General features: G+C 41.5%; 2 protein-coding genes across 4 annotated transcripts; both read left to right on the forward strand.

The window, feature by feature from the left end:
* The first annotated feature begins 2,617 nt into the window (after positions 1-2,617).
* Positions 2,618-4,360, forward strand: LOC130980964 (uncharacterized). Its single transcript, XM_057904606.1, has 2 exons — positions 2,618-3,574; positions 3,680-4,360. The coding sequence occupies exons 1-2, from the start codon at positions 2,618-2,620 to the stop codon at positions 4,358-4,360; spliced, it is 1,638 nt and encodes a 545-aa protein (XP_057760589.1).
* Positions 4,361-11,166: 6,806 nt separating this feature from the next.
* Positions 11,167-14,437, forward strand: LOC130961143 (cyclin-dependent kinase G-2-like). 3 transcript variants are annotated; one of them, XM_057886871.1, is made up of 6 exons: positions 11,167-11,402; positions 11,880-13,182; positions 13,324-13,459; positions 13,623-13,711; positions 13,810-13,921; positions 14,009-14,437. In XM_057886871.1, exons 2-6 carry the CDS (start codon positions 12,260-12,262, stop codon positions 14,105-14,107), a joined length of 1,359 nt encoding a protein of 452 aa, XP_057742854.1. In that variant the 5' UTR covers positions 11,167-11,402; positions 11,880-12,259; the 3' UTR covers positions 14,108-14,437. The 3 variants fall into 3 exon arrangements, 2 of the variants coding, with proteins under 2 accessions (XP_057742854.1, XP_057742843.1); XR_009079378.1 differs by having other exon boundaries at positions 11,216-13,182; positions 13,794-13,921; positions 14,009-14,117; XM_057886860.1 differs by having other exon boundaries at positions 11,220-13,182.
* Positions 14,438-22,639: the final 8,202 nt, after the last annotated feature.

Raw genomic sequence — 22,639 nt, forward strand, 5'->3', positions numbered from 1 at the left:
GGCCAAAGAATACATAAACGACGAGGAGGTCAGCCGAGTCGTGGCTGCCAATAAGCGGCAGTCCGGTTACAGCCAGGCTCGGCAGTCCGGTGGCGACGGGGAGAGAGCAAAAGAAAAGGTTAGGGAGGAGGCATCAAACAAAGCTCCTAGGCCGTTCCCTCGAGTCGGGAAGTTTACTAACTACACTCCACTCACCCTCCCCATCGTGGAAGTCTATCAACAAATAGGTGAGAAGGGAATTCTTCCGAAGCCCCGACCACTAAAGGATCGCACAGGTGGAAACAAGAAACTTTATTGTGACTACCATAAGGGATATGGCCATCAAACACAGGACTGTTTCGACCTGAAGGATGCATTAGAACAGGCGATAAGGGAAGGAAAGCTAGCAGCGTTCTCCCATCTCATCAGGGAGCCGAGACGGCGTTATCGTGATCAGGACGAGGAAGACAAGACACGCTCGGCCAAACGGCGACCGGAGCCCGAAGACAGAGACCACGGCCTCACGGTGATAAACGTGGTAACGGCAAAAAACGCTGCACCAAAATCCCGGTCGGCACACAAGAAAGACGCCAAGGTTCTGGCGATCTCATCTCCACCTGTGCAGAGTACCAAAAAACCTCCGTCCATTTCTTTCGGCCCAGAAGATCAATGGTTCAGCAACGCCCCGGAAAACCCTCCCATGGTCATAACGGCCAGAGTGGGAACCGGCCTCGTCAAACGGATCCTTGTCGACACGGGGGCTGATTCAAACATCATGTTCCGCAATGTATTCGACGCACTGGGGCTGAAGGATACCGACCTGACGACCCACCAGCACGGGGTTATCGGGTTAGGCGACCACTTCATCAAACCAGACGGAGTCATTTCCCTACCGATCTCGGTAGGACAGATGCAAGGCCGAAGATCGGCGATGGCCGAATTCGTGATCCTCCGAGACTCCACAGCCTACAACATCATCCTGGGAAGAAAAACAATCAATGATTTTGAAGCCATAATCAACACCAAGCTACTAGTTATGAAGTTTGTCACCGATGATGGATCCATAGGGACCATAAGAGGAGACCTCGAGACGGCGGTCGCTTGTGACAACGCCAGCCTTTCCCTCAGAAAGAAGTCCAAGGAAGCATCTGGCGTGTTCCTAGCCGACCTCGATGCCAGAGTAGAGGACAGCCCGAGGCCGGAACCAGAAGGGGACCTGGAGAAATTTAGCATCGGTGACGAAGGCGAAAAGTTCACATTCGTTAACAAGAACCTCCCACATGAGTTGAAGGAGCCTTTGATTAAAATGATAAGGGCCAACAAAGACCTGTTCGCATGGACGCCAGCCGACATGCCGGGCATTGATCCACAAATCATCTCACATCACCTAGCCGTCAAGCCGGAAGCACGCCCAGTGGCTCAACGGAGGAGAAAGATGTCGGCGGAAAGAGCAGAAGAGGTAGCCAAGCAAACGGCCGGCCTCCTAGAAGCAGGCTTCATACGAGAAGTGGACTACTCGACGTGGCTCTCAAACGTGGTATTGGTGAAAAAACACAATGGCAGATGGAGAATGTGCGTGGACTACTCTGACCTTAACAAAGCATGCCCTAAAGATTGCTTCCCCCTCCCCAACATAGATGCACTCGTCGACGCCGCGGCGGGGTACCGATATCTGAGTTTCATGGACGCCTACTCCGGTTACAATCAGATACCGATGCACCGACCAGACGAAGACAAAACGGCGTTCATAACGCCAGGGGGAACTTTCTGCTACAAGGTAATGCCATTTGGCTTGAAAAATGCAGGAGCGACATACCAAAGGCTGATGAACAGGATATTCCACGACCTCATAGGGAAAACGGTCGAAGTTTACGTGGACGACATCCTGGCAAAAACAACACGACCTGACGACCTCCTAAACGACCTGGCAAGTGTGTTTGCGTCCCTCCGTCGACATGGTATGAGGCTGAACCCCCTCAAGTGTGCCTTCGCCATGGAAGCCGGCAAGTTCCTGGGATTTATGATAACTCAGAGAGGGGTAGAAGCCAACCCGGAGAAATGCCAGGCAATACTTCAGATGAAGAGCCCGGGCTGTGTCAAGGACGTCCAGAGGTTGGCAGGGCGATTGACATCACTTTCCCGGTTTCTAGGGGCCTCGGCGACAAAGGCCTTGCCATTCTTCAACCTCATGAAGAAAGGGATGGCGTTTGAGTGGGCACCCGCGTGCGAAGAAGCCTTTCAACACTTCAAGGAAATCCTAGCGGCACCTCCCGTTCTCGGGAAGCCAAGGGATGGGGAACCACTGCACCTGTACCTCGCTATAACAAGCGAAGCCCTGGCCGCAGTACTAGTGCGGGAGGACGGGAGGACCCAACAACCAGTCTACTTCATAAGCAGGGCCCTACAAGGAGCAGAGTTAAGATATAGCAAGTTGGAAAAGCTGGCCTTAGCACTCCTAACTTCCTCGAGAAGGTTAAAACAGTATTTCCAGAGTCACCAAGTGGTCGTCAGAACGGACCAAGGGATCCGGCAAGTTCTCCAAAAACCCGACCTGGCGGGAAGAATGATGACTTGGTCCATCGAACTCTCTCAATATGACATACGGTACGAGCCCCGGCAAGCCATCAAGGCGCAGGCCATGGCGGATTTTTTGGTTGAAGTAACAGGAGACCCAGGCGAAGACATGGGTACACGGTGGAAGCTCCATGTGGACGGAGCCTCCAACCAGACCTTCGGAGGAGCCGGGATCATCCTAGAAAGTCCAAACGGGGTCGTATACGAACAGTCGGTCAGATTCGAGTTCCCCATCTCGAACAACCAAGCAGAATACGAAGCCCTCATAGGAGGCTTGACCCTAGCAACAGAGGTCGGCGCAAAAAGGCTGGAAGTATGCAGCGATTCCCAAGTCGTCACTTCCCAAGTAAACGGCAGCTATCAAGCCAAGGACCCCTTGTTGCAGAAGTACTTGAAAAAGGTCAAAAGCTTGAGCCAAAAGTTCGACGAGGTCACGGTCCAGCATGTACCCAGAGAAAGAAACACACGAGCAGACCTCCTATCAAAATTAGCCAGCACGAAGCCAGGGGAGGGAAACCGGTCTCTCATCCAAGGCATGACAAGGGAACCTGCAATTGCACTACACATAACAACCCTAAGTCCTTCATGGCTAGACCCCATCACCAACTACCTAGAACACGGCCAAGTCCCTGGTGACAAAAAGGATGCGGGGAAATTAAGGAGAGAAGATGCCAAATACGCCGTCATCCAAGGACAGCTGTTCAGAAAAGGGCTCAGCCAGCCCCTACTGAAGTGCCTACACCCCGACCAAACGGACTACGTCCTCAGGGAAGTCCACGAGGGCTGCTGTGGGCACCACATCGGAGGAAAAGCCCTAGCAAGGAAGTTGATCCGAGCTGGGTACTACTGGCCGTCGATGATGGCAGATTCCAAAGAGTTTGTCAAAAAGTGCATAAAGTGCCAACAGAACGCCAACTTTGCCAAGGCACCGGCAAACGAGTTGAGCTTGCTGACGACCTCCCGGCCATTCGCTCAATGGGGAATCGACCTCTTAGGGCCCTTCCCTGTCGGCCCTGGGCAGGTCAAATATCTCATAGTGGCAATTGATTACTATACCAAATGGATAGAAGCCGAACCATTGGCTAGCATATCCTCAGCCAATTGCAGAAAATTCATGTGGAGGCAGGTGATAACACGGTTCGGGATACCAGAAGTCGTCATCTCGGACAACGGCACACAATTTGCTGACAAAAAGTTCACAGAATTTCTCAACGGCCTAGGTATAAGGCAAAGGTTCTCTTCGGTAGAACACCCTCGGACGAACGGACAAGTGGAGTCCGCCAACAAGGTTATCCTTTCAGGGCTAAAAAAGAGGTTGGACAACAAAAAGGGTGCTTGGGCCGACGAGCTGGCATCGGTCCTCTGGTCTTATCGAACAACCGAGCAATCCTCCACCAAGGAAACCCCTTTCCGACTAACGTACGGGGTGGATGCAGTAATACCCGTGGAGATCGGTGAACCAAGCCCGCGATTGCTTTTGAAAGGAGTAGAGGAAACTGTAGAAAAGGACCTGATAGAGGAAGCCCGAGAAATGGCCCACTTGACAGAAACGGCGCTAAAGCAAAGAGTGGCGCTCCGCTACAACACTAAAGTGCTCAAAAGGAAATTCGGGGCAAACGACCTCGTCCTGAGGCAAAATGATATCGGCCTGCCGACCCCAGGAGAAGGCAAGCTAGCGGCCAACTGGGAAGGCCCATATAGAGTCAAGAAAGTGATGGGAAAAGGGGCCTTTAAGTTAGAAAGGCTCGATGGCAAGGAGGTCCCGAGAACATGGAACGCGGACAACCTTAGAAGATTCTACTCCTAGAGGACGCAGCAACCTGCCGGCTAATCTAGCTAAGTAGTTAATTTGCCATTTGAATTTCATAGTAACTTTCAAGTCTTTTATGTGGATACCGAATAAGATACACTTGTGCAAATTCTCCATTCTATTTTACCTCCGTTTTTCAGATAAATCATCTTGTCGTGACTATCAACGACACCTAACCCGGGACTGATCACCCCGGGAGGTCATCAACTACCGTTGTAACGAGCAACTACACGAGAGCCCACGGGCCGCCGATATAAACAACTATAAACCAAAAACGGTTACTAAAAATGATAACACAATCGGACAAGTAAGAAAAACGTCATCGCGACAACACGAGCAAACGGCCAAAGAGTCATTGTTCACAAGCCAAAATTAAAACGGCTAAGATTAAACTGTTCGTAAGCCAAAACGGCCAAAAACAACTGTCTACAAGCCAAAACAAAACGGCTAAACAAAAACGATGAAACAAAGAGTTCATTTCTTCGGAACATCAACAACCTGGCCATCCTTAATAATCTTAAAAACGCCAATTGCCGACGTGTCGAACTCAGGGGCAACAATTTTAATTTGAGCCTTCAGGGCCTCCTCGGTGCCCAAAATCGCGCCTTTGCCCTGTTTGACGACGTCTTTATACTTGGCCTTCCACGTTGCCAGATCGGCCTCCACGGCCTGCTTCTCCTTCTCGACTTCGGCCGTACGCTTCTGCGCCTCGCCGACCTGTTTCTCCAGAGCCATCTCACGCTCGACCAGACGTTCAATCGTCGCGTCCGACTTTTTCTGTTTTTTCTCAGCAGCTGTTAACTTTTGTTTGGCGGAGGTAGCTTTCTGCTCAGCGGTGGTAGCCTTCTTCTCGGCGGCGTCCAACTTCTCCGAGGATTGAGTCAACTGCTGCCGGAGAGTTTCCACTTCACTTTTCAATTCATTGTTGGCCTTCCCAGCGGAGTCCAATTTCCGACGGAGAGACTCCATCCCGGACAGCTCAAACTCGGCCTTCCGGGCTATCACGGCGCCCCGCAGAAGAGTTCGGTACATCCACCTCGCCTGCCCGGCAAGGGAAGACTCATGGAAGTACTCCTCAGTGCCAGGAATGAGTTGGGTATCTATAAAGTTACTTGCATCAAAATTCCTCTCCATGACGGTGAGGACCCCCTCGGGACTAGAAGACGCCGTCCTCTTCCTTTTAGGGGTAGGGACGACCACCTCCACGTCATCGTCAGGAGCAGACGTCGAACCCCCTGGACCTACCACTTCGCGAGGGGGAGAGTCATGAACCGTTTTCCCGACCTCGACCTGGGCGGCTTGCGTTGAGGTGCCGGTCCCCCCAACAACGGCCTCCTGCCCTGAAGAAGTTTTGTCCTCTGGGGGAGCTGCGGACGTCTCAGCAACAGATTGATCATTATCCTCTTCATCATCACCACCACCAAGGAAAGTCTGAAACAGGTCGGGAAGACCAGTCACTGACGCAGACATATCCACTGCTGGAAAACAAAGGAGGTCGGTTAATCGTCACATAATACCAACAAAAAGGAAAAAAGATAAAGGGAAAAGTGAAAAGCATCTCACAAATATAGTTACGGCCGGACTCCCGGTCACCCATAAGGAGATGGGGATTTACCGGGTTCTTCCCAAAAACTGCGTTTAGCACCTCGGCAATCTGCTGATCTACTGCCGACATGTTTTTATAAACCACCTTAATAAAACTATTGGCTCCCGCCCCGAAGCTCCAATAAGTCGGGATGAGCCGTACCCCCTCCAGAGACAACCAAAAGGGGTGACGACCTTTGGCCGGGCGGACCTTAAAATACTTATCCTTAAACCCATGGTAAGAATCTTCGAACAAGCCGAAAATCTTCCGACCCTGAGCAGCCCGGAAGGACATGAACCCCTTTCTATGTTTTCCCTCCTTGGAAGGGTTTGTGAGGTTGAAGAAAAAGAGAAAAACATCCACGGACACCGGCAGTTCGAGATATTCACAGACCATCTCGAAACAGCGGATAGAAGCCCAACTGTTCGGATGCAACTGCGACGGTGACACGGAGATTCGGTTTAAGAGCGCCATCTGAAAGGCGGAGAACGGAATGCGGACCCCGACTTGGGTGAACATGACTTTATAGAACCAAATCCAGTCGGCGACCTGGCGGGGTTGGAAGTTGATTTCATACAAACGCTCGTGAGGAGCCGGGACGAAGACGTCATAGTTGGCCTCCTCGTCAGTCCCGCCGCACATATATCCGGCTTGTCGGAACTCGGTGAGCTCCTCCTCACCCATTTGATTGGGGGAATCCCTTATATCAGAGACGACCCAAGCGTATTGGTCGTACGCCGCAGGATTAACGGATGCCCGGGAGACCGTGCGAGCCATACCTACATGGGGGTACCATCCAGTTAGTCTAAGAGATCGGTTGCTCAAGCCGAACACACACACCACCCTCACGACTTCCCGACTAAGGCCAAACAAGACTAAATGGCTAAAAGAGCAAGAAAGAACCTACCCTGGAATGGTACTTTTTCCCCTAAACACGTCTACTCGCAACTAAGAAACTACACGATAACTTCAAAGAACCAAACAACAAGCGCACAGAAATATTGCATAAAAAAGGATGATCCAAGAGTTACCTGAATCGATGAAAGGAAGATGAAGTTGAATCTGGGAAAATGCAAGAAGCACGAACGGAGGCACCACAGCAAAGCCTTGTAGCAAGGAGGAAGAAAGGAGAATAGGGAGTGCGAAAAAAGTGCATAAAGTGCAGAAATATCAAAACCACTCGTTTAAAAACTGCCTCCAGAGCGCGAAACGCCTGGGGGCAAAATGGTCTTTTCAAACGGGGTTTTTTTACCCCATTATGAGCATTCAATGCCCGGCGCAGGAAACGAAGCGATGAAACGGTTGTTTGAGCAACCAAGAGACGCGCCTTGGGGGCACGTCCTCCCCACGAGCGACCGACCAGACGAGATGCGAGACGACACGTCATTGGTAGCTCCCACGACTACCATTGGCGCGTGGGGGCACTGTTACGGCCCGGCCCAGAATCAGCTTTGGGCCGACCCGACCCAAGCAGTACCCGACCCGGACACGCGCCCTCCAACCGACCCGGACACGCGTCCTGTACGGTTCATACATGGCTGCAGGACAGCGTCCTCGGAAATATGGGCCTGTCCCATAAGGGGCCCACTACTGACATGTATATAAGGGGAAGATTGGCTCTTCCCCCGAGGTACGTCACATTCTATCACCCCATTATCCTGCCCGCCTGCACATTACTGACTTGAGCGTCGGAGTGTCTTTGCAGGTGGCACCCCCCCTCATCCGTTCACCAGCCCAAGTGCTCGTTAGCTCGGCAGACCCACAATCAGCGCGACCAGGACTAAGACATCTTCACCTATCCACCCCTTCACTTATCCACCCGATCCGTCAGGAACCCGATCAACCGAACAACCTTAAAATGAGAATTGAATTCTCATTAAATTGAAATATATGCTATTTTTTAATATTAAAACATGAAATAGAATTCTATTTCTCTAGAGAATTCTATTCTAGGAGTTTTTAAACAAACTCTTAGTGAAAGAAAATGTTATCATATATTAGGGTTAACATGGCATTGGACTAGTCTTTATAAGAGAATAAAGTGACAATTACATCTTTAAGGATTTTGACCTTGAACTAATTAGTCTTTGAAAAAAAAAAGTATTAATTAGGTCCTTCCATAATAGTAAATATTGGACATGTATATCCTTCTGTCAATAGATAGCACAAAGCGAAATAAAATTGTCCATGTATTTCGTTATTTATAGTGGTGCGTGTCCCATTGTTGCCACATGAGTATAAAAACGATATAGTTTTGGATAACAAAACATTCATTATCTTTTGAGCTTTCATATAATATTTATCAATTGCTCTTTATTTACCATGAATCCTACCAAAACAGGTGTAGTTTCACTCCAAAAATTATTATCTATGTGACGATATTTCATAAATAGACATGTCACAGTAGTATTAGCTACTTATAACTAAGGCTGGAAGTAAGCCAAGTTGAGCCGAGCTAGACCAGGCTCAAGCTCAGCTCATGAAAATTAAGTTCGGCTCACGACTTACCTCATTAACAATCGAGCCTATTTCGTAAGCTCAAACTCTGCTCAATGAAAGCTCACGAGTTAACTCGAGGTCACGAGCTAACTCAAATAATAGGAACATAATCTATAATTCTATATCAATTAATTATAACTTATATATATTAAAAAATATTAAAAAGATAAATTTTATATATTGTGTATCTATCAACTATAAATTTTTATTTATGTCTTACATCAAAATTATGTATAAAAACTGACCATAAAATTTTTAATAATTAAGAACATTAATATATATGTAATATATATATATATATCTTATATGTATTTAATCTATACTTTTAATATTATAAATATAATCGAGGCAGCTCATGAGCTAATAAGCTGAGTTTATCTAAGCTCAAACTCGGCTCATTTAATTTGTGAGCTCAATTCCAAGCTCAAGCTCCGCTCACCAGCTCACAAGTTCAGCTTATCAAGCTATTAACGATCGAGCTCGAACTAACTCATGAGCTGCCTTGACTCACTTCTAGCCCTACCTATAAGCACCATCATTATGTTTTATGTGATGAATTGATAGAAGGACATAACATATCTAATGTTTGCTATCTTAAAAAATCAAATTAATACATTTTTTTTTCAAGAACTAATTAATCTGAAACTAAACTTTTTAGGGAGCTATTTATCACTTTACTCTTTATAAGATTTTGTATTTTTTTTGTTAACAAGTTTTTTTCTTAACAACTATATTTAATGACAAAAACTGTACTTATTTTTAAGATACTAACATAATATAATACATTTAATTTAAATTAAATATTAAATATATAAAAAAATAAAAGATAAAGAAAGATATATAATATATTTATTTTCAAGTTAAAAAAAAGGAGAATTAAGATATAATTAAACTAATGCATTTTTTGTATAATTTTTTATTATTCTATAATATATATAATATCATGAATTTTTTTATATATGAACTTTGATATGTAGCTATTTTCTATTTTGTTTAACTCTTGTGTTGTATTTACATAAGATTATGAAATTTTAGTTGGTTTTGTATTTTTAATTTATTTATTTTTAAAATTTATATTATAATATATTTAGGTTTTTCTATTTATTTAAAATTTTATATATTATTTTATTATAATTTGATTATTACAATTGAATTATAGTTGAATCGGTTGAACCTCTAATCTGATGAATTAATGACTAAAAGAGTTTTATGATCGGTTCGGTTCTAATAGTCTTGGTGAAAACCAAAGTTTTGAAAATTGAATTGGTTCAATCGGATTAACCGAGAATTTGTCCCTTAGCCAGTTCAGTTGACATTGAAAATCGTCTGGCAAAAAACAGTAAAAAACCAGTCGAATCGACGATAAATTAGCAAACCGATAGAACTTGTTAGTTTCTTAACGATTTTTAGAGTTTTAATTAAAAGAAAAAGAAAAATCAGAATACTATAGCAGAGCCTTCCCACTCTCTCTATCACAAAATTCCTCTCTCTCTCTCTCTCTCTCTCTCTCTCTCTCTCAGCTAGCAGCTGCAGCAGCCAGTGTCACGCACTGTCATCGCCGAACTCTTTTCCTCAACCACAGGATCAGTTCGAAGTTCTTGGTCGTCAATCCACTTCTCTTCCACGTCGTTGTCTATGGACTTGCAAATCGAAGCTTATGGTCGTCTTCTACTCTTCTCTTCGTCGTCGTCGTCGTCGTCGTCGTCGTGATCATCGTGGACTTGCAGATTGAGGCGCGATCAATTTGATTCCTCCCTCGCTAGTCAATTTGCTCGATCGTCGTTTCTGTCTTGCTGTTCCTCTCTCATTGACAGTTGATTTTCGTTCTTTTATCGCCGTCAATTTGGTTCCTCCGTCATTGCCAGTAACCTCTACTTGTTTAATTTTTTTTTGGAGTTTCTGTTTTTGTATGATTTTGAAATATGAAATAATTGAATAAGCACTAGTGAAATCTATGTTTGCTTCAATTTATATTTTCTTATTTTTTTAATTTTATTGACTCTGAGTTACTGAAATTTGATTATTGAGTCGTTGTTTTCTTTTGTTTGTTATGTTCTAAGTTAGGTTACTGGTGATGTGATTGCTAAATATAAATTTTTTGCTTAATTTTTCTGTTTTTAGTGCTTTTGGATTATTTAATTTTTTTGTTTTTGGACTCTGAATATTTGTTCTAAAAATTGTTATAAATTACTTGATTAGAACTTTGAAGTTAATTAAAAAAAATATTTTATAAATTTTAATAATAAAATATGAATAAATTATTAAGTAAAATTATAAAATTTTAAATTTTATTAATTTAAAAATTATTAAATTTAAATATTTAAAATTATATATTAAATTTTTAATAATTTTATTATATATTTAATAAAATTAGTTCAACAACAATTTATTTTTTTTAGATTATAATTTGATTCTATTTGAATTAATTAAACCATTAAATCAGTTCAATAATCAATTTGGTTTTGTCAATGACAAAAGAAAAATGTTATTTATCTTTTAAATTTTTTATTTTTAATTAGTCTTTTGATTTAAATAATATTATTTAATTAATTTAAATATTAACTTTTATAAAAAATTACTTATTTTTTAATTTTTTTCTCTTTAAAATCTGAATGATAGACAATTTTAAAAAAATATCTAGTTACCCGCACATGAATCCAATTGCCAAACAGCCAAACTCGGAAAGATAGAATACGCGTAAAAGCCACCGACTAGCATAGAATAATTGGGCCGCCCTCTGCTTGCAAGTTGCAACGCGATATTTTAAAGAAATCTCACAACCCATTAAATAACAGAAAACAGCGTCAAACATGAACTAACAACACATCTGAAACTGAAACTTGAAAGGCTGCTGGCAAAAACTTCTCTCGAATCATCGATCGGAGAGACCCTTCGCTACTTTCGTTCATTCCTTCGTTTCCTTCATCAGTTCTTTTCTCTGTCGTCTCGCCGCCGGTAAGGCCATTCGAAACCTCTGAAAAATAATAACCATCAAGACGAACCAACCACTACCTAGGGTTTTGTTCCCAATCGATCTCCTCTCGATTTCCCTATCCATGCCATATTTTTTTTTTATCTTTGATCTCCGGTTGCTTTTCTTAATTAATGTTGTGTTTTTGTTTTTGTTCTTAATTCTCAATTTGATATTTGTGTATTTTTCGTATGCTGTTACTTTCCCCCGATTTGATACAATTCACTGTTGGCTGTATTGAGGAAAAGAAGGATAAGATAAGTTATTGTAATTGAACCTTTCGTGTTCTTGATTGGGTTGTGTGAATTATTGAAAACCTAATCGAATATTGATTCTATTTTTGGGGTTAGGGTTGGAAATTTGAGATTTTAAAGGGGTTTTTGGATTGAATACATATTTTCCTCAATAAATTGGTTTACTGATTGAGAGGAATTGTGCTTGTGACTATCAAATGGCGGCAGGGCGAAAAGGTGTTGTTCTGAGAAGAGAATCTTACAGAGAGAGTTCCATCAAGGAGCTTGATCACTGTAGGCATGGTTCTGTACAGAATGGGTTTCATGTTGGAAAAGAGGAGGAGAGAGAGGAAGGTGAGCTCTGTGTCGAACCTGGGGTGCGTGACTATGAACCTGCCTCAGGGTTTCAAGCAGTTGATGGAGATGAGGTCTTGCCACCACCGGAAAAGAGAAGAAAATTTTCTCCGATTGTGTGGGATCTACCAGAGAAGGAAGGAGTGATCCTCTCCAAAAAAGGGGCCACACAGGTTATTACTGTGTCTCACTCCTGTCCAACTCTGTTGAAAAGCCCGGTACAAGATGGTCGTTTGAATGGGGGTGTCTCTAGGATGCCTCCACAAAATTCATCTTGTGTCTTGCAGTCAGGGCATGATGACCAAGAAGCAGATGAAGAGAACAATGCCCAAGGGTGGAACATCAAAATGTCTAGATGGGCTTCTGATGGTCAATCACCGGTGGGTGCTGTTGATGAATTTAATTTTGGCAAAGTGAAGCCAAGTCCTGAGATTGGTGAATTTCAAAGAGAATGTTCAGAAAGCACAATCACTAGATCCTCAGGAAGCAATGGACGAGATAATAGTGGGGGCCACTTTGATGGTAGTGATTCTGAAAAGGAATTCCCTACTGACTCCATGGTCGATGATGAGGAACAGAGTGATGTTGGTGATTATGCATGTGATTCTGATGAAGATGCCGGTTTAATGCACCTGCAGAGAAATATAAACATGCTTCAGAGTTGCAGAAGTGTGTGTGAGTTTGAAATGATTAAGAAAATCAACGAAGGAACTTATGGTGTTGTCTATAAGGCTAGGGATAAGAAGACCGGAGAAATAGTAGCATTGAAGAAGGTGAAGATGAATATAGAAAGGGATGGCTTTCCATTGTCATCCTTGAGGGAAATTAACATTCTCTTGTCTTTTGATCACCCCTCCATTGTGGATGTTAAAGAAGTAGTTGTGGATAATTATGATGGTACTTTCATGGTGATGGAGTACATGGAGCATGACCTTAAGGGACTGATGGAGGCAAAGAAACAGCCCTTCAGTATGGGTGAAATAAAATCTTTGATGCTGCAACTTCTTGAAGGTGTCAAGTATCTCCATGACAATTGGGTTCTCCATAGGGACTTAAAGACATCAAACATTCTGCTGAACGACAAGGGGGAGCTGAAAATATGTGACTTTGGGTTGTCCCGGCAGTTTGGAAGCCCACTGAAGCCATATACTCCTATTGTTGTGACACTATGGTACAGGTGAGTTTCATTGTCACAGTTATGCTTTCCAATTTTGTATTGATCTCATCATTATGTGCGTATCTGGTATTTTTGTTTTTGAGTTCTGTAGAGCATGGTATTCATGTCAAACTAACAAAGGGGAATTGCTACTCTGTGCAGGGCTCCAGAGCTTTTGTTAGGAGCTAAGGAATATTCAACCGCAATTGACATGTGGTCAGTGGGTTGCATAATGGCTGAGTTGGTTGCCAAGGAACCTCTGTTCACGGGTAGAACAGAACTTGAACAAATTGATAAGGTTATTACTACTCAACTCACCTGGATACCCCCCCCCCCCCCCCCCCCCTCTCCCCCCAAAAAAAAAAAAACCCACCCATGGAGAAAATTAAATTAAATCATAATGTCTATTATCTTTTGGAGAATCCTATTAACATTTCTTTGTTACTGTTTGCACGTTGCAGATTTTTAGGACCCTGGGTACACCTGATGAGAAGATTTGGCCGGGCTTATCTAAATTACCTGGTCCTAAAGCAAAATTTGTTAAACAACCGTGAGTACACACTACCTCTTTTTAGTTTCCCTCTCTACAACTGTTACTCTTTGATACAATATGCTAAGGATTTTGACCATAGATGATTGCTATTTCAGGTACAATATGCTAAGGAAGAAATTTCCAGCCACATCTTTTACTGGTTTACCAGTTCTGTCTGAGCTAGGATTCGACTTGTTGAAGAAGCTTCTAACTTACAATCCAGAAGAGGTATATGTTGTTAATTAAATGAATTCTGATTGCCTTTCCGTGATGTGAACTGAATAATAACTGTCTGAATTGTTTGTTGTTTTCCAGAGGATAAGTGCAGAAGAGGCCCTTCTTCATGATTGGTTCCATGAAGTCCCCCTTGCAAAATCTGATTTCAAGCCAATTTTCCCTCCTTTGCGTGGCTAAGCCACTTTTAGTGCGGATTAAAAACCAAGAACAATGCTATTTTTTATCGTCATTGTTTCTAATTAGGTCCTTCCCATTCAGGGAATATCCGGATAAATGATATGATAGCAATGGACAGGCTAAGGAATTAACCTAGGCTCCAGCTACTTATTAATTAGAAAGCGGCAGATTGATGTATATATAGTAGTTGAGTTGGTTGGCGTTGTGCCTTATATGTATTTGTCTACTCAAATTCTCGTTTCGTATTCGCTTAGAGATGTACATGTGTATCGTGATTTATTCTGTAGATTTGATGAGTTCCATGCTATCTCAATGCTCTTTCTTTTGTCATAGTTGTTTTCTCCTCGTTTTACTTGTTTTTCCTTTATCTGTATTTTAACAATTCAATATAGGTTTTGTTTTTATTTCTTTTTGGAATGCCAAAATATAAGAACAGCTAAACTTAAGCCAAGTAAAACCCACCACACAAACTTTTTTGTTGTTTTTTTATTTTCCTATACATCCTCTCTCCTCATGTCTTTGGGAGTCTCTCCTAGGGTTTGAAGAGTGTAGTGCTACTGTCCGTAATACATCGTGTGAAGAGTCCTCACTAGTGATAACTAGTGGAGTGGAAAGTATTTGTCCCAACGAGGTGGAGTACAAACAATGGTTGATGAAGGAGAATACGTAGAACCAATAGAACAAGAACCTGACGAGGAAGGAACACTTGTCGTGTATGACGATGACATCTCAGAAAGTGTCCCAACATGCGAAAATAACATCATTGTGAAGCTAGTAACAAACAAAAACATCAATGTTACATGGATCCAGACAATGCTATCCAACATATGGAGAAACCAGCAGGCTTTAGGGTTATAGAAGTTCAACTAAAGATCTATGCTATCCAACATATGGAGAAACCAGCAGGCTTTAGAGTTATAGAAGTTCAACTAAAGATCAATCAGTTTTTCTTCAACAAGGAGGCCGATTTAAACAAGGTGCTAAAAGGGTTCTTCAGGAATGCCTAGCTGCTAGTGGAAAAATGGGAGAGAGCCGAAGACTAGAAAGACAAAGGCCTAGATAAGGTAGAGATGAAAATGCAGACCAGGGATCTCCCGAAACATTGCAAAACACCAAAACTTGGAGAAAAGATAGCTGCCTGTATGGGAGATGTAGTGAGCTGCGAGCTATTTGAAGTAGGAAAATACCAAGTGAGATTCATCAAAGCAACTGTCAGAATGAGTATTAACACCCTTCATGAAAGGAACAAACGTGGGGAGCAAGAAGGATGGCCTTACATGGGTAATCTTCAAGTACGAAAGATTACCAACAGTTCGTTACTATTGTGAAAGAGCAGGACATAAAGAAAATAGCTGTGAAAAAGAAAAACAAGATGAGGAAAGAGGTATGTATAAATTCAAATCTCTTGGTCCCTCGATAAAAGCAGATATTACTGGTGTTAGAGTTGATATAATAAACAGTTAAACAAATGCAAAACAACAAGAAGAAAATAAGGAAGAAGGAAAGCGTAAAGCAATAATCTTAGAGAAACTAATGAAAAAACTAGTATGTTTGCCAATGGTGGACTCTTTTGGGACCAACATTGGAAAAGGTAACAGCTAGGTCCTTGTGATAACACTTTTAGGAACCTCCTCACCGAAGAGGGATCTGGAGGATGGGATCAAAAAGGGAAAGGAATTTCATGAGTTTACAGTAAAAAAATTCATAGAAATCAACAGACAAGAGGAAGGACAAGCCAAAAAAAAAAAAAAAGCCTAGACTGAGAAATGAGTGTGAAGGAGAATAAGGAGATCGAAGAGGAAGCAAACTGGAAAGATAGGGAAAAGAAGAAAGAAGATAGGATTCCGCTTTAGGAAATTACAAACTCAAGCAAAGGAGAGAATGCAAGCACAACAAATAGATGGAAGAAACAAGCCAGAGAAATACCAAATGATATAGAGAGAAAAATAGAAAAAGAAAACAAGGCACAAAAAAGGAAGATAATTGACAGAGATGGGATGGAGATTGAGGATGGGGAGACAAAGCCCAAAAAGTAATTCTTTGAAAATAAAACAGAAATAGTGGAGGCTGCAGAGCAATTCCGCCGAGACCAATGAAGATCTTAAAATAGAATTGTCGTGGGCTTGGGAACCCATGAGCAATTAAATCTCTAAACAAGCTCCCAACATAGTCTTCTTAATGGAGATTAGGAAAAAGGCGAATAAGATGATGATATATTAAAATATAAGGGTGGAATGAACAACATTATTGTTATGGATTGAGGTGATGGAAGACAAAAGGGGGATGGATTGGCTATTTTATAGGGATAGGTCTTTGGAGGTTGAGATGATTTCTATGTCAAACAACCATGTTGACATGGAAGTGAGAATAGCGGGCAGCGGTACTTGTTGGAGGGCAAAGGGCTTCTATGGCTTTTCGGAGAGCCAAAATAAACAAGAAAGTTGGGACCTCTTGAGAACACTTGGGCAAGCATCTGATATGCCATGGACAATATTCGGGGACTTCAACCAAGTGATGGGACAACAAGCGAAGTAAGGGGGAAACCAATTGAATTATTCCCAAATTAGAGACTTCCAAGAGGCGGTATAAACATATGGATTGCTTGATGTGGGATATGCAGGTTATCTTTTCACATGGTCCAAGGGACAAGCAGGAGAGAAAAACATACAAGAGAGAATAGACAAAGCCTTTGCTAATAGAGAGTGGTCTAAAACATTCCCAAAAATGATGGTTCAGCACCTGTTCAGATATAAATTAGACCGTTGTCCAATCTTGATGGACTAGCCGGTGAAGTAGGGAAGAGGAAGAAGGGTCCTAGAAGATTTAGGTCCGAGGAGATATGGCTGTCAAATGAAGAATGTGAGATAGTAGTGAAGGAAGCCTAGGAGTCTTGCCAAGAGAGCATTCAAGAAAGGATTGGAAGTTATAGCAAGAAACTGGACTATTAGGGACAAAAAAATTTTGGTAATATTCCAAGAAGAGCGAGAGAGCCCAAGAGAGGATCAGCCAACTAAATTCTATCTCCCAAACAGAAGATGTGATAAAAGAAACAAAGGAGAAAGAAGCAGAATTAGTTGAGCTATTAAAGATGGAAGAAGTATGGTGGAGCCAAAGATCAAGAGCAACCTGGTTGAAGCACGAAGACAAAATCAAAATTCTTCCACAAAAAAGCATCATAAAGAAGAAAAAGGAATATAGTTGAAGTGATCACAGATGATGTGGGCATAAGGTACGAAGATAAAGACAAGATAGAAGAGGTCATGAGGGGTTTTTTCAAAAATCTGTTCCAATAAGAAGAAACACAGAATGAAAAGGAAGTGGCTGATGTGGTTAGGAGGAGGATAAACAAGGACAGATTTGAGACTCTCAATGCAGCATTCACAAAAGAGGAGATTTTCCAAGGCATTCAACAGATGCATCCCATAAAAGCACCAGGGACGGATGGCTTACTAGCAATTTTCTATCAAAGAATGTGGAATATCGTGGGAGATCAAGTGGAAAATGCGGTGCTTAAGATTCTGAATGAAGGAGCAGATCCGACACCTATTAACCAAACCAACATCTGTTTGATACCAAAAGTTGAGAAGGCAAAGCATACATGGGAATATACACCATTATCCCTATGTAATGTCATCTTCAAATTGACAACTAAAACTTTGGCAAGCAGGTTGAAGTCAACCCTTTCATAAATAGTTGGAGAAAATCTTGCATTTGAAGCTTTCCATTACATGAAGAAAAGGTCAAAAGGAAGAAGAGGTTTTGTGGGAATGAAACTCGATATGAAAAAAGCATATGATCGAGTGGAATAGAGCTTCCTGAGAGAAGTCCTGATCTTAATGAGGTTTCCAAACAAATGGGTGCAAATAGTTTGGAATTGCATTAGCACTCCGTCTTTCTCAACTACTAAATGGTACCCCTTCCAAAAGCTTTAAACCATCAAAAGGATTGAGGCAAGAGGATCCCTATCCCCATACCTTTTTATCCTTTGTACTGAAGCCCTATCGGAAACCCTCATTAAGGCACAAAATAGCTTAACAGCAGGCTGATCCACAGAACTAGAATCTCAAGGAAAGGGCCCAAAATAAACCATATATTCTTCGCCGAGGATAGTATACTCTTCACTAGAGCTAATGACCAAGACATTCAAGCCACCAAGAAAGCCCTGATTGCATATTAGAGGGCCTCGGGACATCGAATAAACTTGAAAAAATCGGAATTGTCTTTTAGTCGAAATGTACCAACTAACAGACAGAAGCTTATCCAAGAATATTTGGAGATAAAAGTTTTCCAAAGACACTCCAAGTACCTAGGGATCCTTACTTTTGTTGGGAGATCAATGAAACAAGTTTTTTAGTATGTCCAAGATAGAGTGTAGAAGAAGTTGAAGGGGTGGAAGGAGAAGTGTCTATCGAGGGTGGGGAAAGAGGTGCTTATCAAGTCCATTGCACAATCGATCCTAACAAACATAATGGGATGCTTCAAACTTCCGAGCGGCCTATACCAGCATATTGTGTGTATGACCAACAGATTCTATTGGGGCTCAAAGAACGGAGAGAGGAAGATTCACTGGATAAAATGGGACAAGATGTGCCTACCAAAAAGAACAGAGGACTAGGATTCAGAGTTATTGAAGCTTTCAACAAGGCTCTCCTTGTGAAACAAGGATGGAGATTGATCAGAAATCCAGATTCATTAACTGCCAAAACCATAGGATGCAAGTACTTTAATAGGAAAAATTTTCTACGTTCGGAGATTGGTTTCACACCAAGCTATACTTAGAGGAGCATTTGGCAAGCAAAAGAAGTTTTGAAAATGGGAGGTTGTTGGAAATTCGGAAATAGAAACAACATCAAGATCTGGAAGGACCCGTGGTTGCCAAAATAAAATGGGTCAAAAGTATAGTCTCCCCCAAAGATTCTAAAAAGCAAATGCAACAATTGCAGGGATGATGACAATATGTGACAAAGAATGGAATAGAAGGCTAATAAACCAGATATTCTTAAATTTTGAAGCAAAGCAGATTGTCGAAATTCTTATTTCCAGGTCAAATCAACCAAACAGGTTTATTTGGAAGAAAGCTAGAGATGAAAATTTCAGAGTCAAACTGGCCTGTCATGAAATTAAAATCCAAAACAAGAACCAACCATACAATTTAAGCATATACCAAGAGGAAGAGAATACCTGGAAGAAACTATCAAAAATTAAAGCTCACCCAAAAATACTAAACTTTATATGGAGACTCTTACATTACTCCTTGCCAACAAAGAAGAGCCTGAGCAGAAGAGGGATTAACTATTCACCGATCTGCACTAGATGTTGAAATGAGGAGGAAACTGAGGAGCACATCTTCAGAGACTACGAATTTGTGAAAAGATTATGGTTTGATTCTCGTTCACCCTTAGAACCGAAGCTAGAAGCGATACAAACCTGAAAAAATGGATAGTGAACACATTAGAAATTCTCCAGAAAGAAGAAAATGGACTCTTATGTACCATGCTGAATCAATTGTGAAAGGCGACAAACTCCATGGTGTTTGAGGAAAGGGTGCTGAAGATCGAAGAAGAGCTGGAAAAAGCTAATCCCTCTTTGAAAAATTTTGGCAAACCCAGTTTAGAGAGGAAACGAGGATAAGAGGGAATGAACAGCAGCATCCATCAATGCAAAATTGGGAGTGCCCGCCAGACTCTGTCCTGAAAGTTAATGTTGACGCTGCAATTTTTAGAAATTTTAATGGTGGTGTGGGAGTGGTAGTTAGAGACAATTTGGGTCAAATAATGGCAGCAACTTCATGGGTCATACCGTACCCACTTGAATTCCGAGAGGCAAAGGCTTATGCAGCCTTTGTTGGTATAAAATTAACAATGGAGTGTTGTTTTACTAACATTACATTAGAGAGTGACAATATAGAGGTAGTGGACACTCTCAAAAAAGAGGTCATTTAGACTTTTGTTTTGGAATTTTTATTATTGATGTCCTAGATCTAGTAAGTAATTTTAGATCAATTAGTTTCATTTATGTAAAGAGAGATGGAAACAAAATTGCTCATGAATTAGCACAATTGGCACCTACCAATCCAAATTCTGTGTGAATGAAGGATGCTCTTGTTCATGTACTCAATTTGACGTTACTGACCTTATGGTTTTCGTTGAATGAATCCCCTCACTTTCCAGTTAAAAAAAAACAATAGATAAACTTAGCTGCGTGTATTGTAATTTTGTTAAGAATTTAGTGAATATATGTGATATGATAAAAGTTTCAGAGTTATAATCTACAGGAAAAATGTGAAATATCTAGAGTCAGGACCAAGGTTTAGTTTCATTAGATGCAGCTTGCAGTTGTGCCGTTTTTGGTAGATGAAAGGGATTTTCTTTTTCATAGCCTATGTTGAACGGGTTCAATCTTAGCAAACGGAATATGATATACAAAAAGCATGGCTTTAGATTTGCTTCTAACAATTCGGCTAGTGAGACAATAAAGAATCTAAACAATGTGAACAATAGGCTTTGAATTTGGCCCAATATAGGAGGAAAGTAAGAAAACTCCCCAAATTACCTAAACCAAAAAACCCAAACAGTTATTTCAAAAAATTAACCATTTCAACCCTAATTTACCAAAGAAATTCACACAAACACTCTCTTCTCCCCCAAACTGTCTGCTACCCCCACCCTCATCAATCATCCCACCTCCCCGACGTTAGAAGGTCCCTCACCGGCCATCATCGTCCACCTCTGTAGCCCCCTCCCCCAATCACCATTGCGAGATTGTCATCAAACAACCATACACATAGTTATTAAAATAATCATCAGGCTACCTAGTGAAATGACCATCCAACATTTGTTAATTGTATATACTTAAATTGAATTGAACAAAATAACCATCTACATACCTAGTAAATTAAACATCCAGCACATTTCCGGGGTGGAGAGAGTTGACAGCTACACATGGAGGCAGGGGAGGAGACCTGGTGATAGAGCAGCACGCAACGACTCTAAACGGTGCAACCGGAGGCAGCTGCATGTGGTGGGGTGATGATCAGAATTCTCTATCGGTAAAGAATTCACAAATAAGTTCGCGTTGTAAGTATAGTTTCTAAACCAATAGAGAATCCTTTTGTGCAAAAGTTTTGTTTGTCACTTAAGCAAACCGAATAAAAATAAATAATCGAAGTATTCAAATCTCGGGTCGTCTTCTCAAGGAATTGCAGGGAAGTATATTTTATTATTGGTTATGGAAAATAGTATTTTTGGGTTTTTGAAAGGTTTGAACAAGAGAAATAAATTGCAGGAATTAATAAATCAATAGCTAAGAAAACTCTTGGCAAGGTATGAAAATTAGAAGTCCTATCCTGGTTATCCTTATCGATTGTGATGAGAATTGCTCGTTGCTCCCACTTAGTCAACTTCTAACTATGAAGGTAAGTGGATAAATCAATATGAATCCTCAAGTCCTAGTCAATTCCCAAAGAAAGACTAGAGTTAGTGGAATTCAAGTCAATTAGCAACTTCCAATTATCAATCAACAAAAGAGTTTGATAACTCAAGAGTCTCTAATTACTCAACCAAAGCCAAAAGGAGAAAAATCCAAATTATTTATATCATAAATAAAAGAAACAAATCATAAATCTGAAATACCTCAAAAATTCATTAAATAGAAAATCCAAATCTAACATGAAGAGTTAATAAGCCAATTTGACAACATAAGTCATGAATAAATAAAAGCATTAAGTATCTAAAAGTATAAGAGAAGTCAAAATAAAAAAATATTGAACCTGGTATGAAGAAACAATCCTAACCTAATGACTAAAAGAAATCCTAATCCTAAAACCTAAGAGAGAGGAGAGAACCTCTCTCTCTAAAAACTACATCTAAGAACTAAAAATTATGAATTATAAGTGTTGTATCAGTTCTCTCTGATGAATGGATGGATTCCCCACTTTATAGCCTCTAATCTGTGCTTCTGGACTTGGATCTGGGCTAAAAGAGGGTTCAAAAATTGCTAGGAGCGTTTTCTGCAATTTTTGCACGTGGCGTCTGTCACGCGTACACGTGGGTCACGCGTTTGCGTCATCTGGAGTTTTGCTCTTTTGCGCGTCTGCGTCAGTCATGCATCCGTGTCAATTGCGTTCTGCGCTAGGCACGTGTCCGCGTCGTCCATGCGTTCGCGTCGTTTGTATTTTGCGCTAAGCACGCGTTCGCGTCGTCCATGCGTCCGCGTGAGCCATGCGTCCGCGTCGCTTCTCGCTGGTCATCTCCTTAATTTCTTGTGTTCCTTCCATTTTTGCAAGCTTCCTCTCCATTCTCTAAGCTATTCCAGCCCTATGAAGCCTGAAACACTTAACGCACAGATCACGGCATCGAATGGTATAAAAGAGAAATTAAAATACACAATTTTTTAAAGCTTTAGGAAGCAAGTTTTCAATCATAGAATAAATTTGGATAGGAATTGTAATATCATGCAATTCATATGAATAAGTGGGTGAAAAGCTGATAAAAACCACTCAATTTAGCACAAGATAAACCATAAAATAGTGGT

This window comes from Arachis stenosperma, chromosome 1 (assembly GCF_014773155.1).
Source record: "Arachis stenosperma cultivar V10309 chromosome 1, arast.V10309.gnm1.PFL2, whole genome shotgun sequence".
In the NCBI taxonomy this organism is placed as follows: Eukaryota; Viridiplantae; Streptophyta; class Magnoliopsida; order Fabales; family Fabaceae; genus Arachis; species Arachis stenosperma.